This window comes from Phalacrocorax aristotelis, chromosome 6 (genome assembly GCF_949628215.1).
Source record: "Phalacrocorax aristotelis chromosome 6, bGulAri2.1, whole genome shotgun sequence".
Taxonomy (NCBI): domain Eukaryota; kingdom Metazoa; phylum Chordata; class Aves; order Suliformes; family Phalacrocoracidae; genus Phalacrocorax; species Phalacrocorax aristotelis.
This window is the reverse complement of record NC_134281.1, coordinates 21,016,307-21,034,867: the sequence shown is the minus strand read 5'-3', so window position 1 is coordinate 21,034,867 and position 18,561 is coordinate 21,016,307. Positions and strand designations below refer to the sequence as shown.

The 18,561-nt window shown below is 55.2% G+C and overlaps 2 protein-coding genes and 1 pseudogene across 4 annotated transcripts in view; all 3 read left to right on the top strand.

Annotated features, from left to right (window-relative positions):
* The first annotated feature begins 1,595 nt into the window (after positions 1-1,595).
* On the top strand, positions 1,596-4,599 carry LOC142058290 (E3 ubiquitin-protein ligase PHF7-like). Its single transcript, XM_075095450.1, has 9 exons — positions 1,596-1,652; positions 1,938-2,029; positions 2,303-2,427; positions 2,760-2,851; positions 2,931-3,032; positions 3,286-3,431; positions 3,662-3,931; positions 4,162-4,275; positions 4,419-4,599. Exons 1-9 carry the CDS (start codon positions 1,596-1,598, stop codon positions 4,597-4,599), a joined length of 1,179 nt encoding a protein of 392 aa, XP_074951551.1.
* Positions 4,600-7,507: 2,908 nt separating this feature from the next.
* Positions 7,508-10,663, top strand: LOC142058289 (E3 ubiquitin-protein ligase PHF7-like; annotated as a pseudogene).
* Positions 10,664-11,568: 905 nt separating this feature from the next.
* Positions 11,569-18,561, top strand: part of RNF123 (ring finger protein 123) — a 49,870-nt gene continuing 42,877 nt past the window's right edge. Inside the window, exons 1-4 of one of the 3 annotated variants that reach the window (XM_075096520.1) lie at positions 11,569-11,633; positions 13,986-14,179; positions 15,234-15,318; positions 17,860-17,939. In XM_075096520.1, coding sequence (XP_074952621.1) covers positions 14,098-14,179; positions 15,234-15,318; positions 17,860-17,939 — 247 coding nt within the window. In that variant the 5' untranslated portion in view covers positions 11,569-11,633; positions 13,986-14,097. Of the gene's footprint in view, positions 11,634-12,921; positions 13,114-13,985; positions 14,180-15,233; positions 15,319-17,859; positions 17,940-18,561 lie in introns of those variants that run through there. The other 2 variants (XM_075096521.1, XM_075096519.1) reach the window with 2 other exon arrangements.

Below are 18,561 nucleotides of genomic sequence, written 5' to 3'. Positions count from 1 at the left end.
GTTGGAGACCAGCAAGTACCTTTCTACACTGCAAGAAGGAGAACAGCTTTGGTTACAGAGCGACTGCCGAACAGCTCTGCGGAAGCTGGCGGAGAGCTAGATGGCTGAGTCAAATACTAACGGTGACCAAAGCGCAAAGGAAATCCCGCGGGGTGGCTGTACAGATTTGAACAACCCTCTGCTCTTCATGGTGTGTGTGTCTGGTCTCATGGTGTGTGCGTGAAGTGCCTTCCTGACAGGCCTTAATGCAGCATGAAAGTTGATTCCTTAAAGTAGGGAGCGGCTGTCCTCTCGGAGGAAGGCAGGGCAACCTGGGAGCCCTGGTGGGCTGTTCTGCCAATAAAGAGGCAATGCAGAAGGAATGGAGGTGCAGAGGGTCCATAAGAGAACTCGGTGGCAGCACTTTGTCCTTCTAGTCTTGAGTGCTGTGACTGGGAAGGTGTGAGCTCTAGACGCGGCCAGAGCAGGCAGCACTCTTCAGGGGGATTGCGATGTGAGCTCCGAGGCGCTCCTGAGCAATGGGGCTCAAAGGGAGCTGGCCAAAGAGCTCAGAGGGTCATGCACAACCTCGCTCTGAACGGAGGTGCTTGCTCCCTGGCACCGTTCACCTCTCTTGGCATCTAGCCAACGGAGCTCTGTAATGCCCTGGCGTCAGAAGGCCGAGCAAAATCTCAGAAAGCCTGGGGAGGAGGAAACGCTGAGCACCAGAATTTGGCTTGGAAGGTGGCTGGTAGAAGGGGATGGCTGAGGACACTTGAAAAGCAGGAGCTGAAGGAGGCAGCCTGGGAAGCCTCTAGTCACTCTCAGCAGTGTCAGCCAGCTACTATTGTAGAAGGGCTTCTGGGGCTTTCTGCTTTCTGTCTCGGCCCTGAGTTGCATTTCGGAGGCGGATGCTCCAACACTGGATTTCGCATTCCTTTTTTCCTACTCTGGTTGTGCCTGAGACACCGTCTGGTTTTCGTCCTGGTGTCGCAGGTGCATTATTCAGAGAAGTCGTTTGTCGTGGGGTTAACAAAAAGGGTTTTCAGCAACGCTCAAACGGTAATTAATCGATGATTGAATGAAAATCAAAGGGTAATCAAAGGGTGATGAAGCAATAATTGAATGGGAACTAGAATCATTTAGGCTAGAAAAGACCCTTAAGATCACCGAGTCCAACTGGTAACCTAACACTGCCAAGTCCACCACTAAACCACGTCCCTAAGTGCCACGGCTACACGTCTTTTCAATACCTCCAGGGATGGCACCTCAACCACTTCCCTGGGCAGCCTGTTCCAACGCTTGACAAACCTCGGCCCATCGATCCAGCCTGCCCAGACCCCTCTGTAGAGCCTTTCTACCCTCCAACAAATCAATGCTCCCACCCACCGCCTCCAAAGCTGCCCCACAGCCACTTGCAGCTTCCTACCGCACTAGGGAAAAAGGCCCCCACCGACTCTGAAAGGCAGTTTATTGCCATGGAAAAAGGCCATTTCTGCCATGACTCCCCAGCTCGTGGTCCCGCAAGGCTTTTTGTTCCAGGGGCACCACCTCACCAAAGCACTAAGGACTACTTCAGGAGAAAGACGTTGGGCCACCTGCGACACTTAGGCGCCATGCCGAGCTCCCGTGCTGTGCCCCGACCACCCGCCACTTCTGAGTGGATGGGATGGGTGAGCCCAGGCTAGGCTCAAGGCTCACTTCTCTCCCCGGTACCAGGGAGCCCAGAACCGGCCGTGGTACTGCAGATGCAGCCTTACCCGTGCGGCACAGAGGGGAAGGATCACCTTCCGCGACCTGCTGGCAGCGCTCCCCACGCCGGGGACAGGAGCAGAGATTTTCCTTGGCCAGGGCCGGAGCCTTGGAGTCACACTGCCTGAACAGCACCGTTTGGCCAACAGTGCCGTACGCGACGACTGCCCCAGGGGACCTGGCATTTGACTCTGCGCTTGCTGCAGGAGCAGCCGCCCCGGTTACGTGGGTGCCGAGGGCTCGGGCCCCCCGCCTTGGCACTTCACACCCAGCCCTGTGAGGCGGGGGCCATCTCACAGTGGGTGGCAGGTGGCCGACGGCGTCCCTGCCCGCACTGGGGGCGCACGCAGGCCAGCGGTGCTGATGTCACAGTGGCCACTGTAAGCCGCGGGGCCAAGCCCACATAAAGGAACGCTGGGCACCAGCCGTGCGTCAGTGTGACCTGGTGAGGTGAGGAGAGGGTAGGGGAGTGACAGGGCTTGCGCAGGGCTGCCGAGGGAGGAGGGGGGCCCCCCACCTTGGGGCTCTGGGCCTGTGCTGCAAGCTCACCCGCGTCTTGCTTCTGCCTCAGAGCCAGCAGGGGAGCGTTTGCAGGAGACACCCCAGCGCTGCTGGGACAAGGACTCTCCAAACGCTCACCGTTGATGTGTGCCATGTCCACAAGGAAGCGGAAGGCCACCGACTCCATGGAGCAGGGTGAGAGCAAAGTATCCCTTGCACAGCCTGGCAGAGGGGTTGTCAGGGTGGTCAGCATGGGGCCAAGAGCGGTGGCAGGGGGAGGCAGGAGCTCCCCGTCTGCCCCAGGAAAAGGCCCCTCCTTTCCTCAGCAAGCAGGGACCAGGCTGGGCACCGGGCACCCGCTGAGAGCCCCACGCCTGCAACGGCCCCTTCCTCTCCAAGGCCTCCAGCCCTGCCCATCAGCCAGCTAGGCAGGGATGGAGCAGGCCCTTGGCAGCAATCCTCAGGGACACTGCCCCTGGCCACGCACAGGTGCTCGTTCCCGCTGGCATTTGCTCTCTCCCCTCCAGCATGCATGCTGTGTCTCCGGGCAGAGGCTGACGCGGACGTCTGTGGGCCCAAACTGGAGAAGCAAGGAGTCTGTGCCCATGCGTTTTGCCTGGTGAGTTCCTCTGGAGCTCCCTCCAGCTTTCCGACAGGCAGTCAGACAGCAGAGATTTCTCCTCTTCTCTCTTCTGCAGTATTTTGCCAACGAGCTTTTTCAGCAACGGGTCAAGGAAGTAGGACTCGCGGGATTTCTGCCTGAGGATATTCAACGCACAATCGCCTGGGCAGCGCAGAAGGTGAGGACCTGACAAGAACAGGGAGATTTGTGCCAGGAGAGGTTTGCCGGAGCTTAGCCCAGACCCCAAGAAAGAAATCCCTTCGAGCCGCTCTGGGACAAAAGTCTTGCTCCCAGCAGGTCCACAGAGGCTCCCGCACAGGAGCCTTGACCGCCAGGCGGATCTGCGGGGTGTGACCCAGCAGCGGCCGCATCCTGCGCCCTGCCCGGAGGTGTGGGTCGGGCTGTGGAGGCCCTGAGGCTGCCGCTGATGGGGGCTGCTGTGCTCTTTCCAGGACTGCTTTGTCTGTGGTGACAGCGGGGCCACCATCACTTGCCGGGAGATGGGCTGCGACCGCAGCTTCCATCTCCCCTGTGCTGTGGAGGGTGGATGCATCACCCAGTTCTTTGGGCTCTACAGGTAAGGGCAGCCAGGCTGCATGGGGGAGGCTCCTCACCTTCAGTCACTTGCCTGCCACTGTAAGCCAAGATAGAAAGGAATCCACAGTGGCAGATCCCAGCAGCCGGCCACATGCAGAGCCAGAGCCGGGCAATGCCTGGGGTTCCTTCACGCCTCTTCTCCCCTCCTTGCTCCCACTGGGGTAGGACCCAGCACTCCACAGCTCGCCCATCCCTTTCCTCTTCCCCCAGGTCCTTCTGCTGGGAGCACCGCCCAGAGCAGGCAGTGGAGGCGGCTCCGGAGGAGACCACCACCTGCCTCATCTGCCTGGACTCTGTGGGGGACAGAAAGTCCTTCGGCACCATGGTGTGCCCAGCGTGCAAACACGCCTGGTTCCACAGGGGATGCATCCAGGTTCATGCCAGTCATGCTGGCTTCTACGGCTTCTGCTGCCCGCATTGTCAAAATGAGTATCGCTTTCTGATGGAAATGCTCACCATGGGGATCCGAATCCCGAAGAGGTTGGTTTTTATTATTCCCAGCTCACAAGGCAGGAGGGTGCGAGCACTGTGCCATGCCATGCCAGGGCCTCTCCCAGCAGTCCTGGCTCTCCACTGTACTGTGAGTCTGGCCTTCAGCTTCACGGACGACTTGGAAACACGGCAGGGAGGGAAAGAAGAGCAGGGACGCCCTGCACCTGCCTTTTGCCCAGCTGCAGGGGCTCATCAATTTTCCCTTCCTCCACCAGAAGGGGACTATCGTGGGAAGACAACGGTGCCTATGAACAATTATATGAGAGGCACAGACGCTGTGATGCCAGTGAGTGCCTTTGTCCAGCAGGCAGGGAGCGGGCAGAGGAAGAGGGGTAAGTTGCCAAAGCTGCACCCCAGGGCTCTGCACGGGGTCTCTGTCTCTCAAAGGGGAAGGGCTAAGATCGAGAGCTCTGCCGCGCAATCCTGTGCCACGGTCACTTCGTCCTCGCAGCCATGAACCCGTTTGCTTCCTCAGGCCCTGGCAACTGCTCCTGTGCTGCTCCTGCGCTGCTGAGGGCACTCACAAACGCTGCTCCTACCTGAGGAACAGCACGGCCAGCTGGGAGTGCGACAGCTGTGCTGGACTGGGCACCGGTAAGAGGCAAAGCACGCGGGTGCCCCTGGGCTGGGGCCAGGGGCCAGGCAAGGCCTGGTAGCAGCTGCCCGTGCTGGGCTTGCCAGATCTGGCCTCTCTGCTCCAGGAGGCCTGGAGGCACCGCACTGGCCTATCCTGCCCCAGGTCTGGTGGAGCCGTGCCCTTGACCTTCCAGCTTCCCCTTACAGCCTCCAGTGCCAGCTTGGTGCTTAACGGCGCCACCACCTCCAGCCAGTCACCTCCACGGCACCTGAGACCAGCAGCCCCACCACTGGTAGCCAGGCAGCACCAGGGCCCTCCTGCGGTTTCCCAGAGCTGAGGGCTGCAGCTGCTCCAGCATCCCTGGGCCCGACCGCATGCGAGACCATTCCCGATTGCAACGGTGGACCCAAACTCCCTACAGCCAGCCTGGACGCTGCTGCAGGACCAGCCGTGCACCGTCCTCAAGTGCTGGCCCTGATCCACACCCCGCCCCCCGCACAACAAGGAGAGCTGTTAGTCTCTGCACTGGGATATCCCACACTCGTTTGTCGGCTTCCTCCTCCTCTCCCTTTCTGGAGGGGCAGCATTAGGGGCTGGGCACAGAGGGTTCTCTTCTCCCTGCGTGTAGGCAGCACCTTCCCCAGACATCCCTCCTTGCGGGCTGGCCTGGGCCGGCTGCCCAGCGCCGTGGCCCTCTGCTTCGTGCCTTGCTGGCACCACATCTTGCTCAGTTTCCCCGGGGGAAGTTCACACCCACCCCCAAAACCCCTCTGTCTCTGGGCCTCTGTCCCTGTCCCCAGGAGTGTGGCCTGCACGGCCCAGTTGGTGCCGCTGCTGCCATCTCCTGGCAATGGGTGCTGCCCCTGCCCACCCGGCGCAGCCCTCATGGCTCGCCCACCAAAATCACCTGTCCTGGTCCCAGCGACTGTTGACACGCTTCAACTTTGTTTCCTTCTGGACAAGCCTGTAACCAATTTCCTATCCTCCTTGCCTAGGTTAGGGAGAATTGGGGCAAAGTGGCAAAGCTACTTTTCTTTAAGAGTTCAGTTCAGTGTCACATCCGTATTTGTGACACGAAAGCTTCTGTAGACTCTGTTCATACAGTCGCCAAAGGGCGCTCCCCAGTTCTGGGTCCTGTTCCCCAACACGATTGCTACTGTACCAACTGAAGGCTTCCTTCTTGCAGTATAAGCCAAGAAGTCATTTTTAGGAGAGATCGCAAACACCTGGTAAGGACTTTACTCCACAGAGCTCAGCAGAGTCAGAGCAGTACCTGTTACTGAGGGCTTGAGTCCTGCCGTATGCCCTCCAGAGCAAAAAAATCACATGTGCTCTACGGGAGGGTAACAAGGGGCCTGGAAATGGCAATCATCGGGCAAGGATTTCCCTTCTGTTGGAGACCAGCAAGTACCTTTCTACACTGCAAGAAGGAGAACAGCTTTGGTTACAGAGCGACTGCCGAACAGCTCTGTGGAAGCTGGCGGAGAGCTAGAAGGCTGAGTCAAAGACTAACGGTGACCAAAGCGCAAAGGAAATCCCGCGGGGTGGCTGTACAGATTTGAACAACCCTCTGCTCTTCATGGTGTGTGTGTCTGGTCTCATGGTGTGTGCGTGAAGTGCCTTCCTGACAGGCCTTAATGCAGCATGAAAGTTGATTCCTTAAAGTAGGGAGCGGCTGTCCTCTCGGAGGAAGGCAGGGCAACCTGGGAGCCCTGGTGGGCTGTTCTGCCAATAAAGAGGCAATGCAGAAGGAATGGAGGTGCAGAGGGTCCATAAGAGAACTCGGTGGCAGCACTTTGTCCTTCTAGTCTTGAGTGCTGTGACTGGGAAGGTGTGAGCTCTAGACGCGGCCAGAGCAGGCAGCACTCTTCAGGGGGATTGCGATGTGAGCTCCGAGGCGCTCCTGAGCAATGGGGCTCAAAGGGAGCTGGCCAAAGAGCTCAGAGGGTCATGCACAACCTCGCTCTGAACGGAGGTGCTTGCTCCCTGGCACCGTTCACCTCTCTTGGCATCTAGCCAACGGAGCTCTGTAATGCCCTGGCGTCAGAAGGCCGAGCAAAATCTCAGAAAGCCTGGGGAGGAGGAAACGCTGAGCACCAGAATTTGGCTTGGAAGGTGGCTGGTAGAAGGGGATGGCTGAGGACACTTGAAAAGCAGGAGCTGAAGGAGGCAGCCTGGGAAGCCTCTAGTCACTCTCAGCAGTGTCAGCCAGCTACTATTGTAGAAGGGCTTCTGGGGCTTTCTGCTTTCTGTCTCGGCCCTGAGTTGCATTTCGGAGGCGGATGCTCCAACACTGGATTTCGCATTCCTTTTTTCCTACTCTGGTTGTGCCTGAGACACCGTCTGGTTTTCGTCCTGGTGTCGCAGGTGCATTATTCAGAGAAGTCGTTTGTCGTGGGGTTAACAAAAAGGGTTTTCAGCAACGCTCAAACGGTAATTAATCGATGATTGAATGAAAATCAAAGGGTAATCAAAGGGTGATGAAGCAATAATTGAATGGGAACTAGAATCATTTAGGCTAGAAAAGACCCTTAAGATCACCGAGTCCAACTGGTAACCTAACACTGCCAAGTCCACCACTAAACCACGTCCCTAAGTGCCACGGCTACACGTCTTTTCAATACCTCCAGGGATGGCACCTCAACCACTTCCCTGGGCAGCCTGTTCCAACGCTTGACAAACCTCGGCCCATCGATCCAGCCTGCCCAGACCCCTCTGTAGAGCCTTTCTACCCTCCAACAAATCAATGCTCCCACCCACCGCCTCCAAAGCTGCCCCACAGCCACTTGCAGCTTCCTACCGCACTAGGGAAAAAGGCCCCCACCGACTCTGAAAGGCAGTTTATTGCCATGGAAAAAGGCCATTTCTGCCATGACTCCCCAGCTCGTGGTCCCGCAAGGCTTTTTGTTCCAGGGGCACCACCTCACCAAAGCACTGAGGACTACTTCAGGAGAAAGACGTTGGGCCACCTGCGACACTTAGGCGCCATGCCGAGCTCCCGTGCTGTGCCCCGACCACCCGCCACTTCTGAGTGGATGGGATGGGTGAGCCCAGGCTAGGCTCAAGGCTCACTTCTCTCCCCGGTACCAGGGAGCCCAGAACCGGCCGTGGTACTGCAGATGCAGCCTTACCCGTGCGGCACAGAGGGGAAGGATCACCTTCCGCGACCTGCTGGCAGCGCTCCCCATGCCGGGGACAGGAGCAGAGATTTTCCTTGGCCAGGGCCGGAGCCTTGGAGTCACACTGCCTGAACAGCACCGTTTGGCCAACAGTGCCGTACGCGACGACTGCCCCAGGGGACCTGGCATTTGACTCTGCGCTTGCTGCAGGAGCAGCCGCCCCGGTTACGTGGGTGCCGAGGGCTCGGGCCCCCCGCCTTGGCACTTCACACCCAGCCCTGTGAGGCGGGGGCCATCTCACAGTGGGTGGCAGGTGGCCGACGGCGTCCCTGCCCGCACTGGGGGCGCACGCAGGCCAGCGGTGCTGATGTCACAGCGGCCACTGTAAGCCGCGGGGCCAAGCCCACATAAAGGAACGCTGGGCACCAGCCGTGCGTCAGTGTGACCTGGTGAGGTGAGGAGAGGGTAGGGGAGTGACAGGGCTTGTGCAGGGCTGCCGAGGGAGGAGGGGGGCCCCCCACCTTGGGGCTCTGGGCCTGTGCTGCAAGCTCACCCGCGTCTTGCTTCTGCCTCAGAGCCAGCAGGGGAGCGTTTGCAGGAGACACCCCAGCGCTGCTGGGACAAGGACTCTCCAAACGCTCACCGTTGATGTGTGCCATGTCCACAAGGAAGCGGAAGGCCACCGACTCCATGGAGCAGGGTGAGAGCAAAGTATCCCTTGCACAGCCTGGCAGAGGGGTTGTCAGGGTGGTCAGCATGGGGCCAAGAGCGGTGGCAGGGGGAGGCAGGAGCTCCCCGTCTGCCCCAGGAAAAGGCCCCTCCTTTCCTCAGCAAGCAGGGACCAGGCTGGGCACCGGGCACCCGCTGAGAGCCCCACGCCTGCAACGGCCCCTTCCTCTCCAAGGCCTCCAGCCCTGCCCATCAGCCAGCTAGGCAGGGATGGAGCAGGCCCTTGGCAGCAATCCTCAGGGACACTGCCCCTGGCCACGCACAGGTGCTCGTTCCCGCTGGCATTTGCTCTCTCCCCTCCAGCATGCATGCTGTGTCTCCGGGCAGAGGCTGACGCGGACGTCTGTGGGCCCAAACTGGAGAAGCAAGGAGTCTGTGCCCATGCGTTTTGCCTGGTGAGTTCCTCTGGAGCTCCCTCCAGCTTTCCGACAGGCAGTCAGACAGCAGAGATTTCTCCTCTTCTCTCTTCTGCAGTATTTTGCCAACGAGCTTTTTCAGCAACGGGTCAAGGAAGTAGGACTCGCGGGATTTCTGCCTGAGGATATTCAACGCACAATCGCCCGGGCAGCGCAGAAGGTGAGGACCTGACAAGAACAGGGAGATCTGTGCCAGGAGAGGTTTGCCGGAGCTTAGCCCAGACCCCAAGAAAGAAATCCCTTCGAGCCGCTCTGGGACAAAAGTCTTGCTCCCAGCAGGTCCACAGAGGCTCCCGCACAGGAGCCTTGACCGCCAGGCGGATCTGCGGGGTGTGACCCAGCAGCGGCCGCATCCTGCGCCCTGCCCGGAGGTGTGGGTCGGGCTGTGGAGGCCCTGAGGCTGCCGCTGATGGGGGCTGCTGTGCTCTTTCCAGGACTGCTTTGTCTGTGGTGACAGCGGGGCCACCATCACTTGCCGGGAGATGGGCTGCGACCGCAGCTTCCATCTCCCCTGTGCTGTGGAGGGTGGATGCATCACCCAGTTCTTTGGGCTCTACAGGTAAGGGCAGCCAGGCTGCATGGGGGAGGCTCCTCACCTTCAGTCACTTGCCTGCCACTGTAAGCCAAGATAGAAAGGAATCCACAGTGGCAGATCCCAGCAGCCGGCCACATGCAGAGCCAGAGCCGGGCAATGCCTGGGGTTCCTTCACGCCTCTTCTCCCCTCCTTGCTCCCACTGGGGTAGGACCCAGCACTCCACAGCTCGCCCATCCCTTTCCTCTTCCCCCAGGTCCTTCTGCTGGGAGCACCGCCCAGAGCAGGCAGTGGAGGCGGCTCCGGAGGAGACCACCACCTGCCTCATCTGCCTGGACCCTGTGGGGGACAGAAAGTCCTTCGGCACCATGGTGTGCCCAGCGTGCAAACACGCCTGGTTCCACAGGGGATGCATCCAGGTTCATGCCAGTCATGCTGGCTTCTACGGCTTCTGCTGCCCGCATTGTCAAAATGAGTATCGCTTTCTGATGGAAATGCTCACCATGGGGATCCGAATCCCGAAGAGGTTGGTTTTTATTATTCCCAGCTCACAAGGCAGGAGGGTGCGAGCACTGTGCCATGCCATGCCAGGGCCTCTCCCAGCAGTCCTGGCTCTCCACTGTACTGTGAGTCTGGCCTTCAGCTTCACGGAGGACTTGGAAACACGGCAGGGAGGGAAAGAAGAGCAGGGACGCCCTGCACCTGCCTTTTGCCCAGCTGCAGGGGCTCATCAATTTTCCCTTCCTCCACCAGAAGGGGACTATCGTGGGAAGACAACGGTGCCTATGAACAATTATATGAGAGGCACAGACGCTGTGATGCCAGTGAGTGCCTTTGTCCAGCAGGCAGGGAGCGGGCAGAGGAAGAGGGGTAAGTTGCCAAAGCTGCACCCCAGGGCTCTGCACGGGGTCTCTGTCTCTCAAAGGGGAAGGGCTAAGATCGAGAGCTCTGCCGCGCAATCCTGTGCCACGGTCACTTCGTCCTCGCAGCCATGAACCCGTTTGCTTCCTCAGGCCCTGGCAACTGCTCCTGTGCTGCTCCTGCGCTGCTGAGGGCACTCACAAACGCTGCTCCTACCTGAGGAACAGCACGGCCAGCTGGGAGTGCGACAGCTGTGCTGGACTGGGCACCGGTAAGAGGCAAAGCACGCGGGTGCCCCTGGGCTGGGGCCAGGGGCCAGGCAAGGCCTGGTAGCAGCTGCCCGTGCTGGGCTTGCCAGATCTGGCCTCTCTGCTCCAGGAGGCCTGGAGGCACCGCACTGGCCTATCCTGCCCCAGGTCTGGTGGAGCCGTGCCCTTGACCTTCCAGCTTCCCCTTACAGCCTCCAGTGCCAGCTTGGTGCTTAACGGCGCCACCACCTCCAGCCAGTCACCTCCACGGCACCTGAGACCAGCAGCCCCGCCACTGGTAGCCAGGTGGCATTGGGGCACTCCTACGGCTGCCCAGTGCCTGAGAGCAGCCGCCGCTCCAGCTACCCTGGGCCCCAGCGGGTGCCAGACCATTCCCGATGGCAACGTCGGGCCCAAACTCCCTCGCCGGCCCAGAAGACACTGTAACAGCAGTCACACGCCAGCACCGAGTGACGAGAGCTGCACCTCCAGCCAGGCAGCAGTGGGGCTGCCCCATGGCTTTCTGGCACCAGAGACCAGCAGCCCCACCACTGGTAGCCAGGCAGCACCAGGGCCCTCCTGCGGTTTCCCAGAGCTGAGGGCTGCAGCTGCTCCAGCATCCCTGGGCCCGACCGCATGCGAGACCATTCCCGATTGCAACGGTGGACCCAAACTCCCTACAGCCAGCCTGGACGCTGCTGCAGGACCAGCCGTGCACCGTCCTCAAGTGCTGGCCCTGATCCACACCCCGCCCCCCGCACAACAAGGAGAGCTGTTAGTCTCTGCACTGGGATATCCCACACTCGTTTGTCGGCTTCCTCCTCCTCTCCCTTTCTGGAGGGGCAGCATTAGGGGCTGGGCACAGAGGGTTCTCTTCTCCCTGCGTGTAGGCAGCACCTTCCCCAGACATCCCTCCTTGCGGGCTGGCCTGGGCCGGCTGCCCAGCGCATGGCTCTCTGCTTCGGGCCTCACTGGAACCGCAGCCTGCTCAGTTTCCCGAGGGGAAGGTCGCACACACCCCCGGGAAGGGGGTCTCTGCCCCGTTCCTGGAATGATTCCCGGCACGGCTTAATCGCGTACTGGGTACCCCGGCGCGGCCGGTCTCTCGCTGTCTTCCGTCTCCCGGCAACGCGTTCCGCGCCCGCCTGCCCGGCATGGCCCTCGCGGCTCGCCGTAGCGCGGTGGTGGCGGAGCGTTCCGGTCGGTGGTGAGTGCGGCTGCCGCTAGGCCTGGGCCGCTCTGGCTCTCCCCCCTGCTCGGTGCCGGCTTGAGGGGCTGTTCTCGGCTTGGCCCCGGGGTTGCCTCTGCAGCTGTGCGACTGGGGCTCGGGCAAGGGAGTGTCGGGGAGTGTCGCCCGGGTTTGGTGGGGAGGTGCCCGGTTGGGGGGGTGCTTCCGCGGCTTAGGGTGTTTTCTGGCCTCTGGGGGTTGTGGACAGGTGTGGGGGCGGTCCATGGTTTGGCAGTGTTTGTGGGCAGGGAGTGTGCTGCTGGGCTTGGGCCGAGAGGGTGGTGTCTGGCTGCAGGGAGTGCTGCCCTGTTTAGGGGGTGTCTCTGGGTTTGGGTGTGCCGCTGGGTTTGGGGCATGCCGGCAGCGGGATATGCCTGGGTTTAGAGTCGGTTCCTGGGTCTGGACAGTGTCACCTGGGATTTGTGGTTTAGCGGTGCTGCCAGGTTGGGGGTGCACCAGACACCCCTGCTTATGACTAACTCAGAGCAGTGTTTCGGGGGGCGCGGGGGCCTGTGCCTCCTGGCTGCCGGCGTCATCTCCACTGCGCCGGCCAGAGCGGCAGGGCTCGGTCTGCAGCTGCCCAACAAAGCTGTGTTTGTGGCCCAGCCTCTCAGCCTCCTTGCCTGCCTTCAGTCGGCTCAATTTAAGTTCTGGCTTCCCCCGGATTGTTTATTCTGCCCTTCTTATGTAAGCTACTTGCCGTTTTCCAGATAGTTTAACCCATGGCCAGGCTCAGAGCTAGGTGTCTTTGCCAGAGCTGCTGGGGCCAGTTTTGCAAATTGTACATGGGAGCAGCAATGGGGCATATGTGTGGCCCCCTGCTCTGCCCTTTCTCTGACCTGTCGAAAGCAGCATCTTCTCCAACAACAACAACAACAAAACCCTGGCACTGCAGCAGTGCCAGCAGTGCATCTCATTCAGTGCTGGTGTGGCCATGCTGTGCTCTCTCTGCCTGGGCATTCAGGCTGTTTCAGCAGCATGGGTACTGGGCTGACAGCCATTGGGAAGAGCTAGGGGCACTCCTTGCCACCCTCAGGTGTTTTTAATTTTCCTGACAGTGGTGAAATCACGTCTGTCACGTTTAGAGTACTTCTAGGATAGTAGATAATGTGCTATCTCTTCTGCTTTGGTAGTAAGTGATGTGTTTCTGTTTATAGTTTAATTGGGTTTTTTTTGCTTGTTTTGAGTCTCTGATGCAGATCGTTCAGGACTATTGATCCAGGCTGGTTTTTGCTTTCTTCCAGTGGTTTTGCTTGGCAGTGCTGGAGGAGGGATGCCAGGCGGTGCTGCTCCACTGCTGGATGGACCTGAGGAAAGGGGCTTTAGGAAATCCTTTCCCTAATCTAGCTGAAGGTCAAGTGATCTTCTGACAGTGGAGTTGCTGTGGCACTTAAATCACTTGGCAAGTTCACCAACTTTTTTAGGTTCACCTTAATTTATGCTCCATATGAAATTGCTGGCAAGTATTTAATTCCCACAACCTTTGCTCCTGTTGCATCTTCCTCTTGCTCTGTGTGTCACAAAGTGTTTTGCCAGAGAGCTGCCTAGTGATCCAGTGATGGTCGGCTATTGGGGCAACCAGAAACAGGAGAGGGATGTAACGACATTTTGAAGCTGGATGGAACTAGCAACTTAAATTTATTGTTTTTGTCCTGGCACGTGTCAGATCACCTCTGATAGCATCCTTTGCATTCTAGTGACACAAGGAAGGGTCATGGATCTTTAGTCTTGTGGTACCTTTTCACCTGTAAACGCTTCTGTGTACTTCTACCTGCGCCTGCTTTTGTCAGTTTTAACTGACAGCTGTGTCTTTTGCTTTGTAGTCAATTATATTATTTTGTAGTTCGGTTCATCTGCATCTGTCTCATTCCTTCTCCCTCCCTCTCTGTTTTGGGTAGCAGAATAATCTAATAACCTGTTAAACAGAAGATTAACCAGGTGCGTATTCCTGTCTTAAAGAATACAGTGTGGGAGAGAAAGGCAGAAGTGTCTCATCAGGACATGAGTAGAAGTGCGATGTGCTCCAGTTTCAGTGGTGTTTGGCACTGGTGGTAGCTGTGGCCTCGTGCTGGCCCAGTGTTTCTGGCTCAAACTCCATGCAAAGGTTGCCTGTGTTTCTGGCTTGGTTCTGCCTGTGCCTTTGGCTAGAGTGGGTCTGTGTGGTTGTGTGGAGTGTGGCTTAATGCCTTGTCTGCTTTGGGAAGGTTCAGAGCTGTTGGACAGGTGGGACCGAGAGCAGCGTTGGCAGTTAGTTGGCTTTGGGCTTTTATATGATGTTGCTAGTGGAAGGACTCTGGCTGTTTTTTGGCTTATCCCTGTTGTTCAATCCAGGTACATCAACCTCCAAGAAAAGGAGAAGTCTAAAGGCAGCATCCTCCCCAACAAGTTTTGCTCTAGGTGTCTGTCTGTCTTATGTCCGCTCTGGAAGTGGTGCCTGTGAAGAATGACGTCAAGAGGTGCTGGGACTGCTTTCTCAAAGAAGAGCTACAGGCTGGGCACTGAGCCAGAGAAGTCCAAGGTCACAGGTATGGGTCTATATGTGCTATGTAAAAGCAGGACCACTGTGGATTGGGTGAGTGCCCCTTGCCTCACTTGAGATCAGCTGTCTTCCAGTTGCCAGTTATCTTGATGTGAGGTGTGGTGGGGCTGAAACTGAGCAAGTCCCTGAACTGAGATGAGATTTTGGGAGGGATGTTCCTGTAGTACTGAGGACTCCAGAAGCTCATGTCACAGTGCTCTTTCTTCAGCACACAGCCCTGCCTCGTGAGGCTGGACAATGTCATGTTGCCTGCCTTTCTCCCATCTGATTCAGGGAGTACCCCTTCCAGGATGAACAGCTTGTCAAGTTGTCAAATCATTCCTTTTCTGGGAATTTTTGATACCTGCTAGGCAGTCTGTTTTCTCTTAGACTCACCAATCCAGCAGAATTGTGCTTATGAGACCACAAATCTGGCATATGAGGGCACTGTTGCACCCAGAAATAAAGCATGCTGCATCTATGTGACACTAGGGATTGTTTTGCACAATGAAAGCTGAAGTGAGGCATACATCATTAAAGAGGGCTGTGGGTTAGACAAGATGAACTGCATCTGCAAACCTTTCTATCCCAGCATCTTCTAGTGCAGTCAAGAGATGCAGGTACTTAAAATGTCCTGGTATGAATAGGACATCAGGAATTGCAATAGTTGCAAGATGTTTTTTTTTTTTTTTTTTGGAAATGAAATTGGATTCCCACTTCCAGCTTTTGAAGTTACTTTATCTGGAAGCAGTACAGCAGAATTCCTGAGGATGTAGTTCCACCAGTGGGGACCAATTTATAGCCTCCTATTTGCTGTTGTAGAGCAGCTCAAATGGGAAAGAGCCCTTGTTGCAGAGATGCAGCCCCTAATGCTGGACTCTAGGGCTGCTAGTGAAGACAGTAAGACGACTGAACTTCTTGAAGCTGTGTTTTCCACTGCATTGATCTGCAAAGTTAAACATCGTTTTCCCATAGTTACCAGTTTCTTGCTTGTACACAAAATTAATGTTTGAGTTTACCTTCTGACTCCCTAAGCTTATTTCCGTTCTGTTTTTCACAAGGGATTGTGAACAGCAGGCTGCTGAATGATTATCTGCATCGCGTCTTTACCAATGCTGATGGGAACCAGCCTGCAGCTGCTTACAGGTATCGGGCTTCTTCTCATTCACTAGATGGCAAATGATGTTGTATCAGTCCTCCAGTATACAGCACTGCAGTGAAAGATCTTTTAGTGCCACACAGTGATCTTTGTCAAAAGCACAGCAGACCATATAATAGAAATTACTCTTAGGTCTTGTCTTTTAATGGCTTTTTCAAATCGCAGGGCTTACTAGGAAGGATTCTTCAGAATTTTTTTCATGAAAAACCTCATATACAAAATCACTAGGCAATATTTCTGAAATAAATAGGCAAGTAGGCATTCACCTTATTGTTGCTGTTCCCTCTTTACTTGTGAGGAAGTGCAAAATGCACAGGTTTTAGGTACAGGAATGAAAAATAGGTTGTCAGTGCCCTGTAAACTGAGAGCAAGGCTGTTACTGATGTATGGAACACCATACGTTTCTCAGGCTGTGGAACTGTTGGTACTTTTATTATTAGGAGTCACCAAAGGAAAAGAAACACAAAAATTCTGTTTAGTGTCAGTTTTCTTCTATTTGTTTTCAGTTGTCCTGAAACTTGTAGCTTTAGATGAGAAAAATTTCCCTTGCATTTAGCTCTTTTTGCCAGAGGCAAGTCAGACAAGTTCAAGGCAGGTACGAGTGTGGTAGAGCAAGGCAGGCATGTAGCTCCTGCTCGTTGGTGCTGTTGCAGAGTGTCTGGGGTCACATTGCATGAGCTATACTTAGTACTGCCAGCTCAAATGTGAGCTCAGAGCTGCTAAAAATAGCCCTTGGCACTCTCTGCTCTTGGTGAGCTAGGGTTATGGCGGGGGGAGAGGCAAAGTGTGTCGTGTTACTTTGCCACAAACTCTTCTGCCATTGTGCCTTGGAATATTCCATCTGCCTGGGCGTTTTGATTTTCAGTATTTCTAATTTCTTTGTCTAGTGGTTAATGACTTTAAAGCATGGAACTGATAGGTTTTTTGACTGGTCTCTCTCTTTTTTTTCCTGCCTTCCACCCTTTTTCCTGAACTTGGCTGTTTGATAGAAAGCCCGGTAGCAGTCAAATAGGTCTAGAAAATAACATTTGCCGTATGACAGCAACTTTTATGGTATGACTACTTGTCTTCGGAGGCCTAAATTCTTCATGGAGGAGCTTGCTGCAGGCATGTCTCTGGCTGTCTCACACTCTTCTAACTTCCCCCTCATCCTCCATGCTAGCTGCTGATTAAGCTGCCTAGCTGAAGTCACCCTCTCTCATGCCAATCAAAACTGAGTCTTTGATTCCACTTCTGTGCATCTTCACATCCATCAGGCTTTCAACAGGTCTCTCACCGCAGTCTTAGGGAGAGTCCCTAGTCCTCGAGAAGTGGGAAGTTGTTCCACAGATGGCTTTGGAAATGGGAAACAGGGATGGGAACAACTAGCAACTCTCACAGTAAAAGGAGGTCCTGCTGGGGTCCCTCAAAGACCTGCAACACAACTTGTGTCGTTCCATGTATCGTGGGGAGACTTGAAAAGGGAGAGAGCATGAGGTGGGAAAGTTTGCTGCTGTTACAAAGCTATTTAGAGCAATGTGAAGGTAAGGTGGCTGTGATATTGGCTGGATAGTGAAATGGGCTATGAAACTCAGTGTAGGGAAATGCAAAGTGAATATTGAATATTCTATATATGAGTGAAAGAACAGCCTCAACATTGTGCATAAAATAGTGGGCCCTGGGCTGAATTTTACTGCATAGAAATGAGATTGGGGTGGGAATACTAAGTCAGAAAAAGAAACTAGGAAGTTAGGAATTATTAGGAAAGGGATGTAGGATAAGGTAAATCATTATGCCACTGAATAAAGGTGTGGTTTACCCTCATCTCGAGTATCATGTGGTTCTGGTCTTGCCAACTCCAAAAAGGTATTTGAGAGCTGCACAGGTTTTAAGGAAGGGTAAGGGCAAGTCAGATGTCTGGAATAGCTCTTGTGCAATGGACAGCTAAGTAAACTAGCCTTGAAAAGAGAGAACTAGGGGAGGGCAGTATGAGAAAGTTCTCTAAAATAGTGGCCCAGAGGTGATGCACAAGATACTTCTCCTCACTATGAAAACAGAATGTTTTGGGCTGTTGTGAGAGAGAGGATGCTGGGCTAGCCTGACCTTTGTCTGAACTGCTACAGCTGCTGTGTGGTCTTCTCTCTTCTTTTCTGTTACAAAATACTTGGGGGAAAAAAACAAATCCTGACTTGCGCCATGTTTGTATGATGGTGACTGCAGAAAAGTCATGGTCCACAGTTGTTGGTATTACAGTTGGTTTCTTATAGCCATTGTACCACAGTACTGCCACAAAATACTCCAGACTGAAGACTTCAAGATCCTTTGTTAACTAGTTTGCTTATTCACACTGTATTTGGTCCTTGGTTCATTCATTGCCCCAGTGCACTGGGACAGATTCCTCAGATTCATGGCAAGAAACACAGATTGACAGAACTTCCTGGTTCATGTCTCACAGTGCAGGACTGTGTGGACACATGTGTCTGGGGTGCAACTCTTTAAATCTTGGAGACAGAGTTTTATGAGAGCTCCTGTGCATGTTTATTCCCTAGAAAGCACCTGACGTTTCAGAACCTGCAGGAGCACCTTGACCGGTTGCTAGCAGAAGAGAATGGCTCTGAAGACAGTCAAGGTAGGAGATACTGAGTGTCTGTCCAATTTGTGCTTCTGCTTGTGCTGCTTAATTGGGAGGACAAGTTGTACCATGAAAGGCAGTTCCCTGAGTGAGCGTTATTCTGCCCTCCTGTGCTCTAATTTATTGTATCTTTAAATCGTGCCTGTGAGGGGCTCATCAGCCAGCCCTGGAGCAGGTCTGCTTGCAGATGGAGGAGGCATATTTCCAGGTGAAAATGCCTGGCAAAGTAGTTTTGGGGCAAATGTTGGAGGTGTTTCACTGATAAAGATATGGAGAGCCATTGCTGTGACCAGCAGTCTGCGGTGCTATCCTCAGTGGGAAATGCAGAGGCTTGTTGACAAATTTTACATACTGGTCTCCACTGTAGGTATTCATTTTGGGCCTCAGGCTGTTGTCTGTATTCTTGCTAGCATCCATTTCCCTGAATGAGTCAGGATGTGGCAGGATACAACCTGGCTCCTCTCCTAAAAAGAAGAATTTTTCTCATTGACAGCAATCAAAGCATGATATGTTGGCCAAACATTTAGCTCAGAGTTTAGTTTGGTCTTTGAATTTTACCAAAGTAAAATTTTCACGTGATGTGGAAAACTTAACCTGTGACCTGAATGCTATGTACCTA